General features: G+C 46.2%; 1 protein-coding gene across 5 annotated transcripts in view; it reads right to left on the bottom strand.

Moving 5' to 3' along the window:
- Positions 1-22,755, bottom strand: part of REEP1 (receptor accessory protein 1) — a 218,155-nt gene that overhangs the window by 116,738 nt on the left and 78,662 nt on the right. For all 5 annotated transcript variants that reach the window (XM_077477971.1, XM_077477970.1, XM_077477973.1 and 2 more), the window contains exon 2: positions 12,080-12,152. In XM_077477971.1, coding sequence (XP_077334097.1) covers positions 12,080-12,152 — 73 coding nt within the window. The remainder of the gene's footprint in view (positions 1-12,079; positions 12,153-22,755) is intronic.

Raw genomic sequence — 22,755 nt, 5'->3', positions numbered from 1 at the left:
AGGGATTCCACCAAAAAAATAAATATTAAAAGCCAGCAGCTATAAATACTACAGCTGCTGACTTTTAATAAATGGACACTCACCTGTCCCGGGTTCCAGCGATGCCGGCAGACGGGGCCGATCGATCGCTCGGCTCTCGGCTGCTGCCGTCACCATTCTAGGTTCCCTACTGCGCATGCGCGAGTCGCGCAGCGCAATAGGAATTCTCCGCGCTGTCTCTGAGACCCGTGTGTGTCCCAGCAGACAGCGCGGCAGGACAGGAAATGGCGTAGACTCCCACGGGAGTCTATGCCCGGAAGTGGGTGTAAATACCTGTCTTTGACAGGTATCTCTACCCCCCTCCCCCCTGAAAGGTGCCAATTGTGACACCGGAGGGGGGGAGGGTTCCGATCAGCGGAGGTTCCACTTTAGGGTGGAACCCCGCTTTAAGGTGAAAAAACAGGAACCTTTACAACCCCTTTAAGTCAACCTTGCAGCAGTGATGAAGACAGGGGTAAGATAAATATAAATGTAACTTATTTCTTCAGATGTACATTTTAGAACTACTAACATTCAATTATTTTTGAGGGGGTAGTGGGATCAGATTATATAGGAAATGGTTAGAACCCTTGTCATTTTGCTGTCTGTGTTCTGTTGGAGAGATTGCCCTTCACTTTTTCTCTGTGGGCACAACAGGAAGTGAGAGGAAATCTCTCCTAAGGTCGATGTATCCCCTTACACCCTGTTAACACTGAATGTGGCTTTGAAATCACGCTACTTCAGTGCGATTTCAAAGCTGCCGGTCAGGGCGATTTTAGGTGCGGCTTGCCAACATCTGTGCGACTTCATGCATAGATGTCTATGCAAGTCGCACCTGGAATCGCCAAAAATAGTGCAGGAACCATCTTCAAATCTGTGCAAGTCGGAGTCGCACTGATTTAAACGGTTCGGTAGGCAAAAATAGGGTGCTTCTTGTCATGCAATTTTAAACTGTCAAATCGCAGGACAAGTCGCACGGGTGTGAATGGAGGCTTAGGCAGTTTTCACCAGTACAAGAAAAAGGCACTATTACCTAAGATAGAGATTCTATGGGAATCCACCTATAGTGCAAAAATTGCTGCTGCTTTTCTTTTCAGAATTCCTGTTAAATGTGCATTAAAGACTCCGACCCAACCCCACCGCTCCGTCCCTCCCTGGTCCGGGTGTCACCTGTGCTCACCACACTGACAGGAATACAAAAAAGTTAGGAAGCCACACTTAACAATAAAGTGTCGTGCTAAGCAATCAATAGCCAATATCCATGTATAAAGTGCCAATATAAATATTATAAATGCATATCTGTGTATAAAGTGCCAATATAAATATTATAAATGCATATCTGTGTATAAAGTGCCAATATAAATACAGAGGAACCTCAGATTGCGAGTAACATGGTTTATGAGTGCCTCGCTTTGTTAGCGTTGTCTCACAAGACGAGCAGGTTTCAAGCCTCTGGGGTGTGCAGTATCGCATTTAGCCAGAAGTGCAAGAGTGTCGTTGACACTCGGAAACACTCCACTCCCGAGTGTCTCCGAGTGTTTCCAAGTGTCTCTGGCACCCCTGCACCTCTGGCCACATGTGGTACTGCATAGACAAGCAGTGTGTCACGTACCTAGTAGGCGAGCCCGGAATGCAGGAAGCGGCCCCTCGTAGCCCCTGGCTAAAGAACCCCTGGAGATGGTAACAGAAGCTCAACAGTTCAGGGGGCACAAGTGCCTGGCGGGTAGATGCTGGTCCGGATGGGCAGCAGGACACCAACAGCGAGCAGAAGAAGCTGAAGACAAGAGACTGGTGTAGGCAGGCACAAGTGGTAGACTGGCTGGCAGACGGACGTCAGCGGGTACAGCAGTCACAGGATATCCAACCAGGTAGGTAGGAACAGCAGAGTCGGGTACAAGCCGGGTCAGCAGGTAGCGGTCAACGTGGTACAAGAGGGATGAGGCAGAGGCGTAGTCAGGCAAGCAGGAGGTCGTAGGCAGGCAGCAACGGATCAGGGTCAAGGTCAAGCCGGGTAACAGGAACTAAGGTAGCAGATACAGGTATAGGGTAGTAGGATCTCCGAACGCGCTGTAGACTGGTCAGCACGAGTGGAAAGGAGCGAGTGCCTTAAGAAGGCTGTAGGACGCCAAACGGTCGCACGACGAGTCAGCGTGCGCGAGTGGACGTGCGCCCGTTCATGCCCCCACGTGCACGCGTGCGTTCGTTCAAGGCGACGCGAGTGCGTCCGATCGCTCTAGCGCGCGTTAACGGAGCACGACGGGTCCTTGACAGCAAACTTCTATGGGTAAGTCTCTCGTGCGCAAACGAGACGCCAGGACGATCGTGACACTGCCCCCCCCCAAAGGGCAGCCTCCGGATGCCCAACCGAGCCATCTTACTCGGATGGGAGTTCTTAAAGGCACGGATGAGTCTTTTAGCATGAATATTAGATTCTGGCTCCCACGAATTCTCCTCCGGGCCGTACCCTTTCCACTTGACCAGAAATTGGGTCTGGTTTCGCCTTTTCCTGCAATCCAGTATGGCTTCGATCTCGAATTCAATTTCTCCATTGATCATCACGGGTTCTGGAGGGCCGGTCATCCTGTCAACGAAGGGGTCCGGGACTGCGGGTTTGAGTAGTGACACGTGAAAAACTGGATGGATCCGGAAGGACTCGGGGAGCTTAAGTTCGAAAGCCACGTTATTCAGTTTCCTTTTGATCGGAAAGGGGCCCACAAACTTCGGACCCAACTTCTTAGAGGGGCAGGACAATCTGAGGTTCAAGGTAGACAACCAGACCTGGTCCCCAATCTTGAGATCCAGCTCCCCCCTCCTTTTCCTGTCAAAAACTTCCTTGTTATGCTCTTGGGACTTGGTCAGGGTCTCTTGTAGAAGCTTGTTGTTTGATTCAAGGAAGTTAAGACGATCCTGTACTGCTGGTACCGAACATTCAGGGAAGGTGCCAGGCAAGAATACTGGGTGGAAGCCGAAGTTCGCGTAGAAGGGGGACTGTTTGGTGGCGGAGTGGACCGTGTTGTTGTAGGCGAATTCGGCCATAGGCAGGAGAGAGGCCCAGTCGTCCTGGGAGAAGGAGGAGAAACAACGGAGGTACTGCTCCAGGGTCTGGTTCGTCCTCTCAGTCTGGCCGTTGGTCTGTGGATGGTAGGCTGAGGACAGACAAAGATCGATCTTTAAGGCTCCGCAGAGCGCTCTCCAAAATCTCGAGGTGAATTGCACCCCCCTGTCTGATGTGATGTTAACGGGAATGCCGTGGAGTCTTACGATTTCTTTGATAAAGGTGTTGGCTGTCTCTGTAGCTGAGGGAGTGCCCTTCATGGGCAGGAAGTGAGCCATTTTGGTAAGTCTATCAACTATAACGAAAATCGTAGAGTAGTTCTCTGACGGGGGGAGTTCAACGATGAAATCCATGGAGATCATCCTCCATGGTCTATCAGGAACAGGCAGCGGTCTTAGCAGGCCCCAGGCTCTTGACTTGCTGCCTTTGCTTCGGGTGCAGATGACACAGGTTTCCACGTACCTCTTACAGTCGTCCTTCATGCGAGGCCACCAGAATGTGCGCTGGAGTAGTTCCAGAGTCTTGAATACCCCAAAGTGGCCGGCCAGTGGGTGATCGTGACAGGCGGCCAGGACTGGGGTCCGAACTTCTTGGGGAACAAAGATCTGATTCCCATGCCACAAAAGGTCGTCGCTGGAGGACAACGGGATGCCGGGAGGAGGTGTTAGGCCTACGGAAGCCTGCTTAATTTGGGAAAGCACATCCCCCTGGAGCAGAAGGAAGTTCCCCGTAGAGAGGATAGTGTCTGTGGATGGCGAGCTTTCCGATTGGTTGTACATGCGGGAGAGGGCATCTGGTTTGGTATTCTTGGATCCGGGACGGTAGGTGATGTGAAATGAAAATCTGGAGAAGAAGAGTGCCCACCTGGCTTGACGGGGCCTCAATCTCTTTGCGGTTTTCAAGTACTCCAAATTTTTGTGGTCCGTATAGACCAGGATCGGGTGGGTGGCTCCCTCCAGCAGGTAGCGCCACTCTTCGAGTGCGGATTTTATCGCCAGTAACTCACGATCCCCGACGTCGTAGTTTCTCTCCGCCTCCGACAACTTACGGGAAAAAAAGGCAACTGGGTGGAGTAAGGACTTGGCCCCCTGCCTCTGGGAAAGTATCGCTCCTACTGCAATCTCTGAAGCGTCGACCTCGAGGATGTATGGAAGAGCAGGATTGGGATGTTTCAGGACAGAAGCGGATATGAACAAATCTTTTAAGGTTTTAAAGGCCTCTTGTGCTTCGGGAGTCCAATGAAACTTCCGAGACTGCTTCGTTAGTCCGGGGATGGGGGCGATAATTGCAGAGAAGCCCTTAATAAACTTGCGGTAGAAGTTCGCAAACCCCACAAATCGCTGAACTCCTTTCTTATCGGAGGGGGCAGGCCAGTCCTGAATTGCGGAGATTTTCTGGGGATCCATCTCAATTCCCTTTACCGAGATAATCAGGCCGAGGAACTGGATGCTCGATTGTTCGAAAACACATTTCTCGGGCTTAGCGTATAGACCGTGGAGACGGAGACGGGTCAGGACCTTTTTAACGTGTCCCCGGTGATCTGTTAGAGAGGGGGAGAAAATCAGAATGTCATCAAGGTAGACAATTACAAACAGGTCAAGGTAATCTCTAAAAATGTCATTGACAAAGTGCTGGAACGTGGCAGGAGCGTTACACAGCCCGAACGGCATCACTCGGTATTCAAAGTGCCCGAAACGGGTACGAAAGGCAGTCTTCCACTCGTCCCCTTTCCTAATGCGGACGAGGTTGTAAGCCCCCCGAAGATCCAGCTTAGAGAATATTTTAGCGGAACCTAGTCTCTGAAACAGTTCGGGAACCAATGGCAAAGGGTAGCGATTCTTGATCGTGATTTTGTTCAACGCCCGATAGTCCACACATGGGCGTAGAGAGTGGTCTTTTTTTTCCACAAAGAAAATCCCCGCTCCAGCTGGGGAAGTAGAAGGCCGGATAAATCCCTTTTCAAGATTTTCATCCAGGTAGGTTTTCAGAGTGCTAAGTTCCGATTCAGACAGAGGGAAAATTCTTCCAAAGGGAATCTCGGCCCCCGGGAGTAGTTCGATAGGGCAGTCATATGTCCTATGAGGTGGTAGGGTTTCAGCCCCTTTTTTACTGAACACGTCTAGGAAGTCGTGATATTCTCTAGGCACAGCTTGCCGGGTGTCATCATCTGCTTCCAAACAGAGGAGGGCCGGAGAGTCCCCGTTAATTGCTGGGTAGCAATGCTGGAGGCAGTAGTCCGAAGGGAATTCAATCTTTCCGGTGGCCCAGTTGATACGTGGATTATGTGCCTTCAACCAAGGCATGCCTAGAATGATGGGGAACAGGGGAGATTTGATGACGTCTAGGCACAGAAATTCTTGGTGAGTCCCGGCGATGACAGCAGAGAGGGGACTAGTCTCCTGAGTCACCGGTCCTGATTCTAGAGTGGACCCATCGGCCAGGTATACCGAGAGTCCCTTCTCTCTCGGTCTAAGGGAAATCTTGTTCTTCAGGGCAAAGGATATGTCCATAAACCCGCTGCATGCCCCCGAATCAATAACTGCGTGGGTTGAAATAGTCCTTCCTGGAAGCTGCAAAAGAACAGGAACAGCCAGGTGAGAGGAGTTTCCAGACAGCACTGACGAAGGAACAGGTGGAACAGGTAGGCACTTACGTATCTTGGCTGGGCAGGAGCGAACAAAGTGTCCTGATTCTCCACAGTACATACAGAGGTTGTTGACCCGGCGTCGTTGGCGTTCCTCTGGGGTCAGTGATGGACGGAGTAGCCCTAGCTGCATCGGTTCTGGGGGATCCAGCGTGGCTGTGGCCGGAACTGAAGGAGCTGGGTGAGCGGAACTAGGTACCCGTGGCAACATCCAGACAGGGCGTGCGGCTGAAGAGGAACGTTCTTGGCGGCGTTCCCTCAAGCGCCTATCAATTTGAACGGAAATGTCTATCAGGCCCTCCAGGGTTTCGGGGATGCCAACACGTGCCAACTCATCCTTCAAAGGCTCGGACAGGCCCATGCGGAACTGATATCGCAGGGCGGCGTTGTTCCAGTCCGTGTCAGCGCTCCACCGACGGAACTCCGACACGTAGTCCTCCACAGGCCTGCGACCTTGCTGCAGAACGTGTAGGGCTGCCTCTGCAGTTGCTGCAAGTTGGGGATCCTCATAGAGTCTTGACATGGCCATAAAGAAGGTGTCTAAGGTGTCTAAGGATGGATCCTTGCGTTCCAGTAGGCGATGTGCCCAGGCTTGGGGTTCGCTCGTTAGGAGGGAGATAACGAACGCCACCTTGGTCGCCTCGAGGGAGAAGGTCCTCGGTTGCAGGGCGAAGTAGAGCTCACAAGAGTTACGGAAGGCTCTAAACTTGTTCCGGTCGCCAGTGAACCGCTCGGGGGTTGGTACTCTGGGCTCAGGTGGCATCATCACCACTGAAGGCGGGGTGTGGCCCCCTGGAACAACAGGCGGAGAAGCAGATAGTGCTTGGACTTGCTCTTCCAGTCTGCCGTAGCCTTCCTGTAGGCTCTTTACTGCCTGGGTAAGGCCGGCCAAATGGCGGCACAGTTCGTCCATGGGGGAGGCTCCCTGCGCAGGCTCGGACATGGCTGACCAGTACTGTCACGTACCTAGTAGGCGAGCCCGGAATGCAGGAAGCGGCCCCTCGTAGCCCCTGGCTAAAGAACCCCTGGAGATGGTAACAGAAGCTCAACAGTTCAGGGGGCACAAGTGCCTGGCGGGTAGATGCTGGTCCGGATGGGCAGCAGGACACCAACAGCGAGCAGAAGAAGCTGAAGACAAGAGACTGGTGTAGGCAGGAACAAGTGGTAGACTGGCTGGCAGACGGACGTCAGCGGGTACAGCAGTCACAGGATATCCAACCAGGTAGGTAGGAACAGCAGAGTCGGGTACAAGCCGGGTCAGCAGGTAGCGGTCAACGTGGTACAAGAGGGATGAGGCAGAGGCGTAGTCAGGCAAGCAGGAGGTCGTAGGCAGGCAGCAACGGATCAGGGTCAAGGTCAAGCCGGGTAACAGGAACTAAGGTAGCAGATACAGGTATAGGGTAGTAGGATCTCCGAACGCGCTGTAGACTGGTCAGCACGAGTGGAAAGGAGCGAGTGCCTTAAGAAGGCTGTAGGGCGCCAAACGGTCGCACGACGAGTCAGCGTGCGCGAGTGGACGTGCGCCCGTTCATGCCCCCACGTGCACGCGTGCGTTCGTTCAAGGCGACGCGAGTGCGTCCGATCGCTCTAGCGCGCGTTAACGGAGCACGACGGGTCCTTGACAGCAAACTTCTATGGGTAAGTCTCTCGTGCGCAAACGAGACGCCAGGACGATCGTGACACAGTGGCTCTGGAACGGATTATTTGAGTTACCATTATTTCCTATGGGGAAACTCGATTTAATATATGAGTGCTTTGGATTACAAGCATTCTTCTGGACGAATTATGCTCATAATCCAAGGTATTCCTGTATTATAAATGCATATATAAAGATACATACTTCATGCCATATAACTACAATAAAGTGCTGTAGTGCTCAAATATTTCATAACATTCCATGTACAAACAGGCTTTAATAGTGAAAATCCATATTGAACAATATGTTGAAGATCCCCATATAGGATATATAAAGGGAAGATCCTTGTGAAAAGTGCTCCAAACTTAAGCCGTGTACACACGATCAGATTTTTTCCGACGGGAAAGTCAGGCTGTTGGCGGAAAATCTGGCCGTTTGTATGCTCCATCGGACAATTGTTGTCGGATTTTCCACAGACAAATGTTGGATGGCAGGCTTTAAAATTTTCCACGGACATGTCTGTTGTCAGATTTTCTAAGCATGTGTACACAAGTCCGTGGGACAAAAGTCAAAAGTACAAACATGCATGCTCGGAAGCAAGGACGAGCCAGAAACGGTCAGTCTTGTAAACTAGCGTTCGTGATGGAGAATATTCATGACGTGGCAAATTATGAAATGTCAAAATGCAGCGCACATTCTCTTCTTTTACCACTTGACCACTGGGCACTTAAACCCCCTTCCTAACCAGACCAATTTTCAACTGTTTCACACTGTTTCCATGTGAAATTTTTTTTTTCACACAAATAGAGCTTTCTTTTGCTGGTATTTAATCACCACTGGGGTTTTTTTTTTTTGCGGTATAAATGAAAAAAAAACTAAAATTCTGTAAGAAAAAATACAATTTTCTTTGTTTCTGTTATAAAATTTAGCAAATTAGTCATTTTATATAATAAATTTTGGCCAAATTTTATAGTGCTATATATCTTTGGTAAAAATAATCCAAATTGGTGTACATTATTTGGTCTGTGTGAAAGTTATAGAGTCTACAAGGTATGGTGCCAATCACTGAAAATTGATCACACCTGAAGTACTGACGGCCTATCTCATTTCTTGAGACCCTAATAAGCCAGGAAAGTACAAATATTCCCCAAATGACCCCTTTTTGGAAAGTCCATTCCAAGGTATTTAGAAAGAGGCATTGTGAGTTTTTTGAAATTATATTTTTTTCCCACAAATCTTTGCAAAAGTGTCATATTATCAGGTTATTTCTCACACACAGCATATGTATACCACAAACTACACCCCAAAATACATTCTACTCCTTCTCCTGAGTATGGCGATACCACATGTGTGAGACTTGTGGCCACATACACAGGTCCAACATGCAGGGAGCACCATCAGGCATTCTTGGAGCATAAATTACACATTACACATTTCTTGACTACCTCTTGCACTTTTGAAGGTCCTGAAGCACCAGGACAATAAAAACGGCCAAAAAATTACACCATTATGGAAATAAAACACCCCAACGTATAATCTATGAGGCATATCAAGTCTTTTGATCATTTTTTTCTATAAGTTTTTTGGAAGAAAATGAAAATGCATTTTTTTCTACACAAAGTTGTCAATTTATACAATATTTCTAACACATAGCATGTACATGGCAAAAATTACACCACAAAATACATTTTCCTACTCCTCTCGAGTATAATGCTACCAGATGTGTGAGACTGGCCACCTGGCCACATACAGAGGCCCAACATCCAGGGAGCACCATCAGGCGTTCTAGAGGGCATACATTTCAAATGAAATTGGATGGGAATGGCTAAGCATGGTTGAACCATGAATGTGGATGGCTGGATATGGATGGGATGGCTGAGTATGTCTGGGTGGGTATGGGTGGGATGGCTGGGTATGGCTGAATATGGCTGGGTGGGTATGGCTGAGTGTGGATGGGATGGCTGGGTATAGCTGAGTATGGATGGGATGGCTGGGACGGGTATGGCTGAGTATGGCAGGGTGGGTATGGCTGAGGCTTGGTATGGCTGAGTATGGATGGATGGGTGAGTATTGCTGAGGTTGTATGGATGAGTATTGATGAGTATTGCTGGAATGGATGAGTATTGCTGGGATGGATGGGTATTGATGAATATTGCTGGGATGGATGGATGAGTATTGATGAATATTGCGGGGATAGATGGATGAGTATTGCTGGGATGGCTGTATTAGCGCTGGAATGGGCACAGATCAGCGTTGTGTTGGTAGCAGCTGCTGCGGAGACCGCTACACGGAACGTTTGTTCCACGGGCACACACAGATGTGAGTACCCATTCTGTATTTTTTTTTAAATAAAGCATTTTAAAGCGTTATTACACGATGCAGTTCGTCCTTATTTCCATTATCATGATGCTACCACTCTAGGTGGATCCAGGACACCTGAGCAGTTTTTTCCATAGAGTCCAGGGGTGGCTCATCAGAGTGTTTAGACCAAAGTTAGTTGTGCGGTCACACGCTTTGAGGTGAGGATAACTACAAAGGAGGAGTACAGGAGTGCTGGCACGTATTTCTAAGTTTGCAGCACTTTTTACAAGGGTCTTTACTTTATATATTCTATATGGGGATCTTCAACAGATGTTCAATGTGGACTTTCACCATTAAAGCATGTTTGTACACGGAATGTTATGAAATATTTGAGCACTACAGCACTTTATTGTAGTTTTATGGCATGAAGTTTTTTTTATATATGCATTTATAATATTTATATTGCCACTTTATATATGGATATTGGATATTGATTGCTTAGCGTGACACTTTATTGTTAAGTTTTTATTTTTGCACATATGGAACTGTGAACATATGTCAGCGGCTGAAATTTTGTATGCATGTGTGGATACACAAGCATATGAATCTTATTACACTGGTAGCATTTAGTAATAGCTTGCAAGACCTTTATTTTATAGAAAGGAAGCCACAGCTTTTGTATTCTAAGGCCCCTTTCACACTGGGGCGGTGCGGGCGTCGGCGGTAAAGCGCCGCTATTTTTAGCGGCGCTTTACCGTCGTTTTAGCGGCGGTCTGCGGGCGCTAGCGGGGTGGTTTTAACCCCCGCTAGCGGCCGAAAAAGGGTTAAAACCGCCCGCATATCGCCGCTGCAGCGGCGCTATGCCGGCGGTATTGCCGCGCTGTCCCATTGATTTCAATGGGTAGGAGCGGTGAAGGAGCGGTGAATACACCGCTCCTTCACCGCTCCAAAGATGCGGCTAGCAGGACATTTTTCACTGTCCTGCCAGCGCACTGCTCCAGTGTGAAAGCCCTCCGGCTTTCACACTGGAGTGAAAGGGGCCGGTTTTTTTCAGGCGCTACACAGGCGCTATTTTTAGCGCTGTAACGCCTGAATACCGCTCCAGTGTGAAAGCAGCCTAAGTGAACTCAAATAACATCTTAGCAGACATGGGATGGTAACTGGGTCTTTTTAATGTAATTCTCAGCTCCAAACAACCTTTCAGTTTCCAACCCATTCAATGCAGTGTTTACACCTGTTAAAAAAAAAAACATAAGCGCATAAAAATGAACTATAAGCCCTTGTACACACGATTGGAGATTCCGACAACCAAATCCGTCGGATTTTGTCCGACGGATTTTGTCTGAAACTGTTGTATACACACGGTCGGACAAAGTTGTTGGAAAATCCGACGTGATGACGTTATTTCGTTACGACAGGACTATGTTCACGCTAGTAGCCAATAGCTTTGGTGTAGGAATTTGATTTGAGCATGCGGAATTCTCTACACATGATCGGAGTATGTCCTATCGGAGCATTTTTTCGGAAGATATTTCCGGCAAGTTGGAAAAGTTGGTCCGACGGATATTCCGACGGAAACAGTCCGATGCAGACCACACACAGTCGGAATATCCAACAAATGCTCCGATCGGACACATTTCGACAGAATCTCCGACCGTGTGTACAAGGGCTAAGACTGGTAATATCTTGAGTCGCGTTCAGTGATGGTACAGCCCGCTGAATGCAAGAAGCCACTTGATTATACAAATACTGCAGCTGCTGACTTTTAATAATTGGCCACTTACCTGTCCCAGGGTCCAGCGATGTGGGAGAACGAAGCTCTGCTCATCTCCCGCTCCTCTCTGAGGCGCCATCATTGTAACCGTGGGTGTCCGGCTGTGGCTTCACAACTGGGCACCCACTGTGCATGCGCGAGCCATGCCGCATGCTGTGACTGACCGGGAAATCATCTGGGACCTGTAACATGTCCCAGATGATTGCCGAGTGGGAGGGGGGAGAGATGATCTCCCTTCCGGTACCACGGTGCACCGGTAGGAAGTGGGAGCTGGGACTCTCTAAAAAGAGGGTACCCCCCCCACAAAAAATGACATGTCAAATGTGGCATGTCAGGGGGTCACCTCCCTTAAAGCAGAAGTTCCATTTTTGGATGGAACTCCACTTTAAGTAGGACTCAACCGCCTGCTTTTACTACCCCCTGGCTACTTGTGTGAACGAGCCCTTAAAGTAAGATCAAAGAATATGACTGCTGATTAGCTGCCATGTGTTACTGCACTTACTGTATCTTGCTCTTATGGAATAAGCCCATTACAGAAGAACATGACTCATGTACAAATGGATCCTGTAAATAGCTGCTCGTCATTACTGAGGCAACCCCAATGCCAGACAAAGAATAATGTGAAATTAGATGATTAAAATGAACACTTACATATTCTTTTATGTCTTTGGACTTAACAGCCTTGTAGGAATAATAGGCAGGATAAAGAGTGCCAAAGATCAGCCTGCAAAAGAGAGAGAAAATATGAGCACAAAATATTAATGCAGTAATTGTAGTAAGATTAATATAACAATACAATACCACTATTCTGGTACAGGTTGAGCAATGAAAGCAATGGTCAGACTGGCAGCAAATCAGTAACTGTTGTCTTTTATTCTTATTTTATAAAAGAGTCCCACAGTTAATGATGGAAGTGTGACTAATAATGAAGCCACCTTTAATAGAATATTTATGAGAAGGGGGTTTAGCAATCACAGCCCAGGGGTTTCCTTGGAAAAATAAAATCTGTCTGTCTCTGCTACCTTGTGTCCTTCATCCTCTTCCACTTTATTTGGATTTTTTAGCAATTTTACCAAGGAGAAATTCATTGCACACATGCAGAGACTTACATGTGGAGTGTCTAAATCTTTTACCCTGGCCTTCACTTTGTGCATCTAATTAGCTAAAGTGTTCTCTGAGGATGTGCAAAATAAAATCATGTGACAAGAGGTTAAAGTCCTTCTATTTGCACATGGGTAGATAATCAAAATTGAAATAATTTTGTTTTAAAACATTCTCCTGTAACCTGTGAATTGTTCTCTTCACTAGCTTTGCATACTATGGAGATAACAAAAACGAAAATTTTAATTTAGTTCACAAGTTACAGGAAAATATTTTAAAATGTAATCATTTCTATCTTGTGTATCTAGCCATGCCATTTATGAAGTGCATCGCCTATGTGGGCTCTAAAATATATACAGTGATACCTCGGTTTGTGAGCAATGCAGTATACGAGTGTTTTGCAAGACAAGCTATACAGTGTCTTACAAAAGTATTCACCCCCCTTGGCTTTTTACCTATTTTGTTACATTACAGCCTTTAGTTCAATGTTTTTTTAGTCTGAATTATATGTGATGGATCAGAACACAATAGTCTAAGTTGGTGAAGTAAAAATAGAAAAATATATACATAAAATGATTTCTCAGAAATAAAAAACTGATAATTGGCATGTGTGTGTATGTATTCACCCCCTTTGTTATGAAGCCCATAAAAAGCTCTGGTGCAACCAATTACCTTTAGTGACGGTTCACACTGAGGCAGCACGACTTGCAGCGCGACTGCCTCAGGCGACCTGCACACGACCGCTGCGGCAACTTGCAAAATGACTTCTCTATAGAAGTCAATGCAAGTCACCTCATGTCACCCCCAAAGTCATACAGGAACCTTTTTCTAAGTCGGAGCGACGTGTGTAGCTCCGATTTGAACGGTTCCATTGTACAGAACGGGACGAGACTTGTCAGGCGGCTAAGTCGCATGACAAGTTGTCCCAGTGTGAACTGACCCTTAGAAGTCACATAATTCGTGAAATGATGTCCACCTGTGTGCAATCTAAGTGTCACATGATCTCTCATTACATGCACACCTTTTTGAAAGGCCCCAGAAGCTACAACATCTAAGCGAGGCACCAAAAACCAAACACTGCCATGAAGACCAGGGAACTCCCCAAACAAGTAAGGGACAAAGTACATGTCAGGGTTAGGTTATAAAAAAAAATATCAAAATTTTTGATGATCCCTAAGAGAACCATCAAGTCCATCATAACCAAGTGGAAAGAACATGGCACAACAGCAAACCTGCCAAGAGACGGGCGCACACCAAAACTCACAGACCGGGCAGGGAAGGCATTAATTAGAGGCAGCCCAGAGACCTAAGGTAACCCTGGAAGAGCTGCAGAGTTCCACAGCAGAGACTGGAGTATCTGTACATAGGACGACAATACGCTGTACGCTCCATAGAGTTGGGTTTTATGGCAGAGTGGCCGGAAGAAAGTCATTGCTTTCAGCAAAAAAGCAAAATGGCACATTTTGAGTTTGCGAAAAGGCATTAGGGAGACTTCCAAAATGTATGGAGGAAGGTGCTCTGGTCTGATGGTGGCGGCAGCATCATGCTGTGGGGATGTTTTTCGACATTCGTGACTGGGATACTGGTCTGAGTTGAGGGAAAGATGGATGGTGCTAAATACAGGGATATTCTTAAGAAAAACCTGTACCACTGTGTGTGTGATTTGAGGCTAGGAGTGAGGTTCACCTCTGGCCACATACAGTACAGCATACACCAGCAGTGGTTGTGGAACGAATCCTCTGAGTTTCCATTATTTCCTATGGGGAAACTCGCTTTGATATATGAGTGCTTTGGAATACAAGCATGCTTCTGGAACAAATTATGCTTGTTATCCAAGGTATTATTGTACAACGTAGGTGGTACCCCTCGTATGCTCTCCAAAATCACGAGAACATATTTGTTGCTCTCCAAAAAACAAGAGAACCTACTGTACACGTGGCTTTCAATTTTCTTTGATTTGATATATCACAAATACCAAGTGATTGGAATATCATTTTTTTTTCACAGATATTTGAAATTAAATGAATAAAAGATATATGTATGAAGATATTTATCTTGTTAAAGTGATCGTAAAGCCTCCAGGTTTTTCACCTTAATGTATTCTATGCATTAAAGTGGATGTAAACCCAATTCATGAAATTTGAGCTGGGCACATATATCTGCAGTAGGGATCGACCAATATCATTTTTTTCGTGCCAATGCGATACCGATATTTTGGCAACCTCTCAGGCCTATAGCCGATATTGTCTGCTGATATTCTGTACATTTAAAAAATGAAAATTTACACTTTTTTTTTTATCACTGTTATTGCTGTCACAAGGAATGTAAACATCCCTTGTGACAGGTACTCTTTATGGGACCCCAAACCCCTCCTCTGCATTGAAAGTATTCAAAACGCCAAGATCGGGTGCCTTTAAGATGGCAGTAATCAGTAATCCGGGAAGTGATGTCATGACATCGCTTCCGAGTTACTAGATCCAAGACCCAAACTTAGCATCGGCTTTGTTCGTGTGTTTGGCCAGCCGTCAGATTTGCTGACTGGTTGCTCGGGCCTTTCTGATGGGAGGGGAAAGCACGGAGGAGTGGCAGAAGGCGGCGGGGGGGTGGGGGGTGGTCGACAGAGCCCTCCCGCTGCTTGTAATAACAGCTGAGCAGCTGCTGAGCCGCATTGGTTGTTATTACAAGAAAGCCGACCGTCCGCTCTAAAGAACGGTACCAGGGTGATGCCTGCAGCTGCAAGCATCACCCCAGTAAAACCCCTTGAAGATTTTCTTGAAAATGCTGTTATCGGCCTGCAATAATCAGCCTTACCAATAATCGGTCAATCCCTAATCTGCAGTGTTTTCTTATCACTCTTCAAAGTCCTATGTCTTGTAGCTTTCTCCTGCACCATTCTTCTGTTATCAGACTGATGACTTCGGACAAGTTCTCCAACACAGGAGATAAAACCAGGCTGAGTTTATGTTGGGGAGGATGCTATAAATAGATTAGCAGCAAGATGAACTATTCAAGGAACAATTATAAAAGTCTCTACCTATGGGGGGGGGGTGCCTTTCCTCCAATCAGCTGTCCTTGATGTATGCACAGGCTTCGCTGCAGTTCTGAACAGGAACAGAAAATCTGTAACAGGATCTGAACTTTCTAAGAATATATAAAGCTGTAGACAGCAGATATACATGTAAAACTTACAGTTGTATGTAAAAGTTTAGGAACCCCTGACAATTTCCATGATTGTCATTTATAAATATTTTGCTGTTTGGATCAGCAATTTCATTTTGATCTATCAAATAACTGAAGGACACAGTAATATTTCATTAAAAACTAAATCAAAACTAAATTAGACAGGTGCATACATTTGGGCACCCTTGTCATTTTGTTGATTTGAAAACCTGTAACTACTTAGCACTGATTAATTGGAACATACAATTGGTTTGGTGAGCTCATTAAGCCTTGAACTTCATAGACAGGTGCATCCAATCATGAGAAAAGGTATTTATACCCCTTTCACACCGGGGCGCTTTGCAGGTGCTACAGCGCTAAAAATAGCACCTGCAAAGCGCCCTGAAAGAGCTGCTGCTCACACTCCTGAGGGCTTTCACACTGGAGCGGTGTGCTGGCAGGACGGTAAAAAAAAGTCCTGCTAGCAGCATCTTTGGAGCAGTGTGTATACCGATCCTTCACTGCACCTGTCCATTGAAATGAGTGGGGCAGCGAAGCTACACCGGCGGCAAAGTGCTGCTGCAACAGCGCTTTGCGGTGGTTTAAACCCTTTTTTCGGCCACTAGCAGGGGGGTAAAACCGCCCCGCTAGTGGCCGAATACCTCTGCTAAAACAACGGTAAGGCGACGCTAAAAATAGCGCCATTTTACCGCTGGTGCCTGCACCGCCCCAGTGTGAAAGGGGCCTTAAGGTGGCCAATTGCAAGTTGTTCTCTTTGACTCTCCTCTGAAGAGTGACAAAATGGGGGCCTCAAAACAACTCTCAAATGACCTGAAGCACCAGAGAGGGGATCCAGGCTGCTCTGTGCAAATCCATTACACAGGGCAGGTAAGCATTACATGTTTGTTATGTTTAAAGAAAAAAAGAGACTTTACAATCACTTTAAAGGTAAAAAACCTTCTCTGCTGCAGCTCCCCACCAGAACCCCCCCCCCCCCTTTTGTAACTGAGTCCGATTCAATCCAGCGATTTGTGCACGAGTGCAGTGTTCAGATTGATAGCAGTTGGAGCCGTTGGCTCCTACTGTTGTCAATCAAATTCAGTGACACGGGAATGGGGGGGGGGGGGGGGCAGGAGCTGAGTCCCGTTGTCTGTGTCAATGGACACAGAAGCCCGCACGTGTGCCCCCATAGAAAGAGACTTTCCGCTGGGGCACCCAATAAAGAGGAGGAGCTTCTCGTTGGTGGCTGTTACAGTCACCAGCACCAGGAGTGCCCATAGCAGTGGTCTCAAAACTGCAGCCTGAGGGCTGCATATGGCTCTTTGCTTGCCTTTATCTGGCCCTTGGGGCACTTTTCCTCCCTTTGATACGAGACACTATTCTGCCAACTGACAGTGGCAATGGGGCACCATTTCTCCCATTGACACCAGCAATGGGGCACCATTTCTCCACTTGCACCAGCAATGGCCATTTCATTCACCGACACCAGCAATAGTACACTGTTCCTCCACCTAATACCAAATGTGATGTTTACTCCCACTAATGCCAGTAAAATTTCAACTCCCACTGGCCACATTTTTGCGCCTCTGACACCAGCAATGGGGCACCATTTCTCCCACTGAAATCAGCAATGGGACACCATTTCTCCCACTGACACAAGCAATTGGGTACTATTTATCCCACTGACACCAGTAATGGGGCACCATATCTCCCATTGACACCAGCAATGAGGCACTGTTCCTCCACCTAATACCAAATGTGATGTTTACTCCCACTGAAGCCAAGAAAATTTCCACTCCCACTGGCCACAGTCTGGTCCCCCTAAAGTCTGAAGGACAAAAAACTGTCCCTTTGTTTGTGAAAAAGTTTGGAGACCCCTGGCCTATAGGTAATTAGTATATGACATACCCACTTTCTATCTACAGGCAAGGATATTGTGGTAAATGTAAGGGTAAGTGCCATGTAATGTGTTGAAAGGAGGTGGTAATCACTGGTGGAGGACAGTTTAGTACAGTACTATGACCAGGCTGGAGTTGGGAATTGTGATGTGCTGGACTTTAGGACGATAGTCAAGTCCTGCAGTAGCCACTCTCTCCAGTAGTCCTGAGCTGGGTTCTGTGTGTCTATTGATACACACAGCGCGGCTCGGCCCCCATCCCCACACTCTCCTCACAAGCTGTGATTGACAGCAGCAGGGGCCAATGGCTCCCACCGCTGCCTTCATGGCCAGTGAGGAGAGAACCTCTGCTCTCAAGCACAGTGATGGATTGATTTTAGGCTCAGGTAAATATTTAGGGGAGGCTGGGGGGGGGGGGGGGGGCTGGAGCTGAACACAGAAGTGTATGTACCTTAATGCAGAGTAAACCTTCTGCCTTTACAACCACTTTAACCTAAGCAATCATCTGATGGTAATTGCATCAGCCAAATACCCAGAGCCTCTGCACGACTTGGGAACATCCCATTCTAACCACCCATAACTAAAATATCAGTGGTCAAGCTAGGCAGTCAACCTAGGCATGGAAAAGCAATTCATTCAAGTGTAATGGGATTTAAAATTGTCTATTGCTATTTAACAATAATATAGAGTATGAGCAGTTACAGAATATTTTCTTCACTGGATAACTTATTTATCTATGACCATTTTTATAGCCCACACTCTTCTTTGCCACCTAGGTGTTGGTGCAAATATAGTAAATAAAAATTATAATATCTATACCGTAGTTTTATAGTAACTGCATGATATGCTACACTCCTTTATACATCTTGGTTAATAATACAGTCTCCGGGATCTTTTATTAGCTGTTGTGTTTCGTTTTGCAGCAGGAGGAGTGAGACTCACATCTCCCTTTGCACCTGCTCATAACATATACACTGTCGCTCTGAGGTTTTACATAGTAACTAACTCTAGGTGTCACCTCCATCCCTTCATACGGATTCATTTTGCCATAATAGCCTTGAATCAAAGTTTGTTCCTCTGTTTTTATTTGTCTTATTGCCTATTAAAGTAAAGGAGCAAAAGGTTACAGCAATTTACAACTTTTTATACACACTTATCATCCCAAGTGTCATCTGTTATTCATTCATCTGTTTTTTTTTTACAGATGATACATTGTTGCAAACAGATCAAACAAACCTTTAAACTGCCTTTTGGGGGTAATATAATATTAGATTGGTAGTTTGATTTTCTATTTGTGCTTGTTGTTTTTTCTTGTGTGTATTTTGTTAACATGTTCTTTAGTGAACAATTTTACTGAATATTAGAATGTTATCACAATATATAGGATACACCTATGTTATGCAGGATATGACCCGTTGACCAACATGTTTTTTTATCCTCATGTTTATCATGTATTGGGCACTCTATAGGGTTTATTCATATGTGTTGCACTATTCGAGTATACATTCATATTATTATTTGTTTGTTGTTATTCTAATTGTTCCATTTTGATAGATGTACCACTACGGGTGATTTTAACGTACATTTATGCAATTTTAAATGCTTTTCAGCATTTTTACTATCTACTTCTGTCTTCTTCTATCACAGGTGCATTCTATCACTTTGGGTTGCTAAGGTCCAATTGTATTGAAGGTGTGCCACACCCGATTGGTGTTTTCCACTTTGATTTCCATTTATATACAATGATGATCCTTGCAAATATAGGTATGAGTAAGCATCGTATAATGTGAAACGCATTAGCCATCCAGTCCTGTTCATCCTATTGATGTTGACTGTCATGTTGGAATATTTTTTAATATTTTTTCTACAATAAAGATTGCTTTTATATGGAGTGCAGCAGTCCAGGACCTTTTTTGTTTCTAAATAAAAAAAAAATGATATAGAATATCCAATATCCAAGTCTTGTTGTAATTTATTGTTATTAAACATTACCTCTCCTTTTTCAGGTATGCAGCTGCTCTCATTTTCTGTAAATACAAGGCAATAAGGCAACCTGGAGGCACTTTGTACAGTGTACAGAAATGTAATTTCCCACCTGTGTGATTGGCTCACAGTTTTTTCCAGAAGTCTACACTAAGGCCCCTTTCACACTGGGGCAGGAGGTGCGTCCGCAGAGGCGCTTTGTCGGTGGTATAGCCGCGGTGCCCCATTGATTTCAATGGGGAGGAGCGGTGGAGGAGCAGTGTATACACCACTCCTTCACAGCTCCAAGGATGCTGCTAGCAGGACTTTTTTTTTACCGTCCTGCCAGCGCACCGCTCCAGTGTGAAAGCCCTCGGGGCTTTCGCATTGGAGACAAAGCAGCGGCTGTTTCAGGGCGCTTTGCAGGCACTTTTTTTTTAGCTCTGCAGCACCTGCAAAGGTACAAATCACACTTTTTTTTCTTTTACAAAAGTTTTATTAAAGAGTAAAATATAACAAGAATATCCAAATGATTGCTGGGTACATTAGATATCAACAAAGAAAAAATCCCGACAGCGAAATATTACATATATAGTACTGTGTACATCAACATGAGTGCTGAGAAACGGTGAAAAGCGAAAACGCACCCAAAATGAACAATCGCTTATAAATGGAACAAAAGATCGTTATATAGAAGAGGAGAAAAATGAAAATATAGTGCAATCTGTCGGGTTTGGCTATTTCCAACCTCCATAACCAACAAGACTAATTTGGGTCCTTCACAACCTAGGTCGGAGGAAGGAGTACACATGTAGAGAGAAAAAGTAAGAAGTAAGTTAGTAGCAAAAGGCAGAAGGAGGGTAAGGAAGATAGATAGGAAAGGCCAGAAGAAAAAGGAGGGAGAGAGTCCGTCCCACTAGGGGAAGGGGGGTGCACACAGAGCCTTTAGATTGACATCAAGCGACTATCAAATCTGGAGGATGGATTACAAGATATCCAGGGACTCCAGATTCTAAGAAATTTATTGTGCGTGTCGGAGGTTAGGGACGTTAGTTTCTTGTTGACCATGATGTCATTCATACGGTTTTTGACTGCCTCGAAGCTGAGTACAGGAGTTTTCCAAGAGCGTGCAATGGTCAGTTTTGTTGCATTAAAAAGATGTTGGGCTAGTTGACGCTCTGGGCGAAGGAGCTCTTGGATAGGTTTACAAAGTAGGGCTTCATGTGGATCTCTTTTCAGGTTGGTATGAAACATATTTCGTAGCAGCGCATAGACACTGACCCAGAGTCTGCAGACTTTTGGGCATGTCCACCAAATATGTGCCATGGGCCCCGTTATTGGACAGCCCCTAAAACAGTGAGGGGAATAAGAGGGGATAAATCTCGCTAGCCTGTCGGGCATATAATACCACCTATAAAAGACTTTATATGCATTTTCTAGAATAAGAACATTCCTTGAACTTTTCATGAGAGATAATGTCATAGTCTGCCAGTCCTCCGGGTCCAGCCGTCTCGCTAGGTCCTTCTCCCATTGAAGATAATATTTATTTACGGGGGGTTTGCTAATAGAAATGATAGACGAGTATAGTAGGGATATAGTCCCCGGGGAGTGAGGAGTAGCCCTACATATCTTTTCAAAGGAGGTCAAAGTGTACGGAGTAGGCTGGGCCCGGAGGAGTTGTTGGAGAAAGTGCTTGATTTGTAGGTAACTGTAATGTTCCCGTAAGGGAATGTCATGGGAGGAACGAAGCGTTTCAAAGGAGATTATTTTCATAGGGGTAAGCAATGAGTGAACATCTGTAAACCCCCTATCCGCCCACCAAGAAAACTGTCCAGGATTGTCGCAACTAGGGGGGAACATTGGGCAGTGTGCAAGGCGCAGTAAAGGCAAATGAGGGGATATGAGACTCGCTGAATATTTTATCGAGTCCCAGAGGCGTAACGAATGGACCATACACGGCCCAAGTCCCTTTGGGCGCTTCGTGGGGGGAAGCCATGGTATGGATGAGACAGGTGTAGGGTGTGAGTCGAACAGGTCAATAGTGGCCCATAGTGGCATTTGGTAATTGTCGTGGAGGCGGGTGATTGGGGCAATATTTGCCGCCAGATAATATGCCCGAAGATTAGGGACCAACAGGCCCCCCTCAATCCGCCTGGCGTACAGTGTCTGTTTGTTGATTCTAGGACGGGAGGACCCCCATATAAATTTCAGAAGTTTACGCTGATAAATTCGCAGTATGTGGGGGGCAATTGGAATGGGCAGAACCCTAAAAAAATATAATAACTTAGGAAGATAGGTCATACGGACCGCTGTAATTCTGCCAAACCAGGAGATCGGGCAGTGGGACCAGGAGGACAGCAGTGCGTCAAGTTTACGGAAAAGAGAAGGAAAATTGGCCTGGTACAATCCTTCGTACCTAGGGGCGATATGAGTTCCCAGATAGGGTAATGAAGGAAGCCATTAAAAAGGGAAATTTGCTTTTATAGAGGATAATTCTAAAGGTGAGAGATTTACCGACAGGTAGGGTTAACTCGTAGGCCCGAAAGGGACGCAAAAGTCTCCAAGAGAGAAAACAGGTTGGGTAGGGAAAGTCTGGGTGAAGTCAAAGTTAACAGGATGTTATCCGCAAATAGTGAAATCTTATGTGGAAAACCCGCCACTTCGATGCCCTTGATGTCAGGATGTGAACGGATCGACTCTGCTAGAGGTTCCATAGCCAGAACAAATAATAGGGGCGAAAGTGGGCAGCCCTGACGAGTGCCCCTTCGGATAGGGAACTTGGGTGATTTAAACCCATAGTATTTAACTTTGGCTTGAGGGGCGTCGTACAGTGCTGCCAACCAATGCAGAAATGAAGCTCCAAAGCCATAGTGGCGGAGTACGGTCATAAGATACGGCCAGGATAGCGTGTCGAAAGCTTTGTTCACATCCAGCGACAGAAGCATGTATTCTAAAGATCGGCTATGGGCAATGTTCTGCAATTGAATGATTCTCCGGATAGCGTCCCCAGTCTGTCTCATCGGAACGAAGCGTACTTGATCTTTTTTAATTAGTCGGGGGAGGAAAGAATTCAGGTGATTAGCCAGTATTTTTGTAAGAATTTTCATGTCTATATTAATTAGGGATATAGGACGGAAGTTCGCCCAGGAGGTATGGTCACGATCGGGATTCAGTATCATCACTATATTGGCTGTGAGTAACTCCGGTG

Source organism: Lithobates pipiens, unplaced genomic scaffold (genome assembly GCF_037356315.1).
Source record: "Lithobates pipiens isolate NorthernLeopardFrog02 unplaced genomic scaffold, aLitPip1_a1.2 Scaffold_13, whole genome shotgun sequence".
Lineage (NCBI taxonomy): Eukaryota > Metazoa > Chordata > Amphibia > Anura > Ranidae > Lithobates > Lithobates pipiens.
The sequence above is the reverse complement of the archived record's forward strand: the minus strand, read 5'-3'. Positions and strand labels throughout refer to the sequence as shown.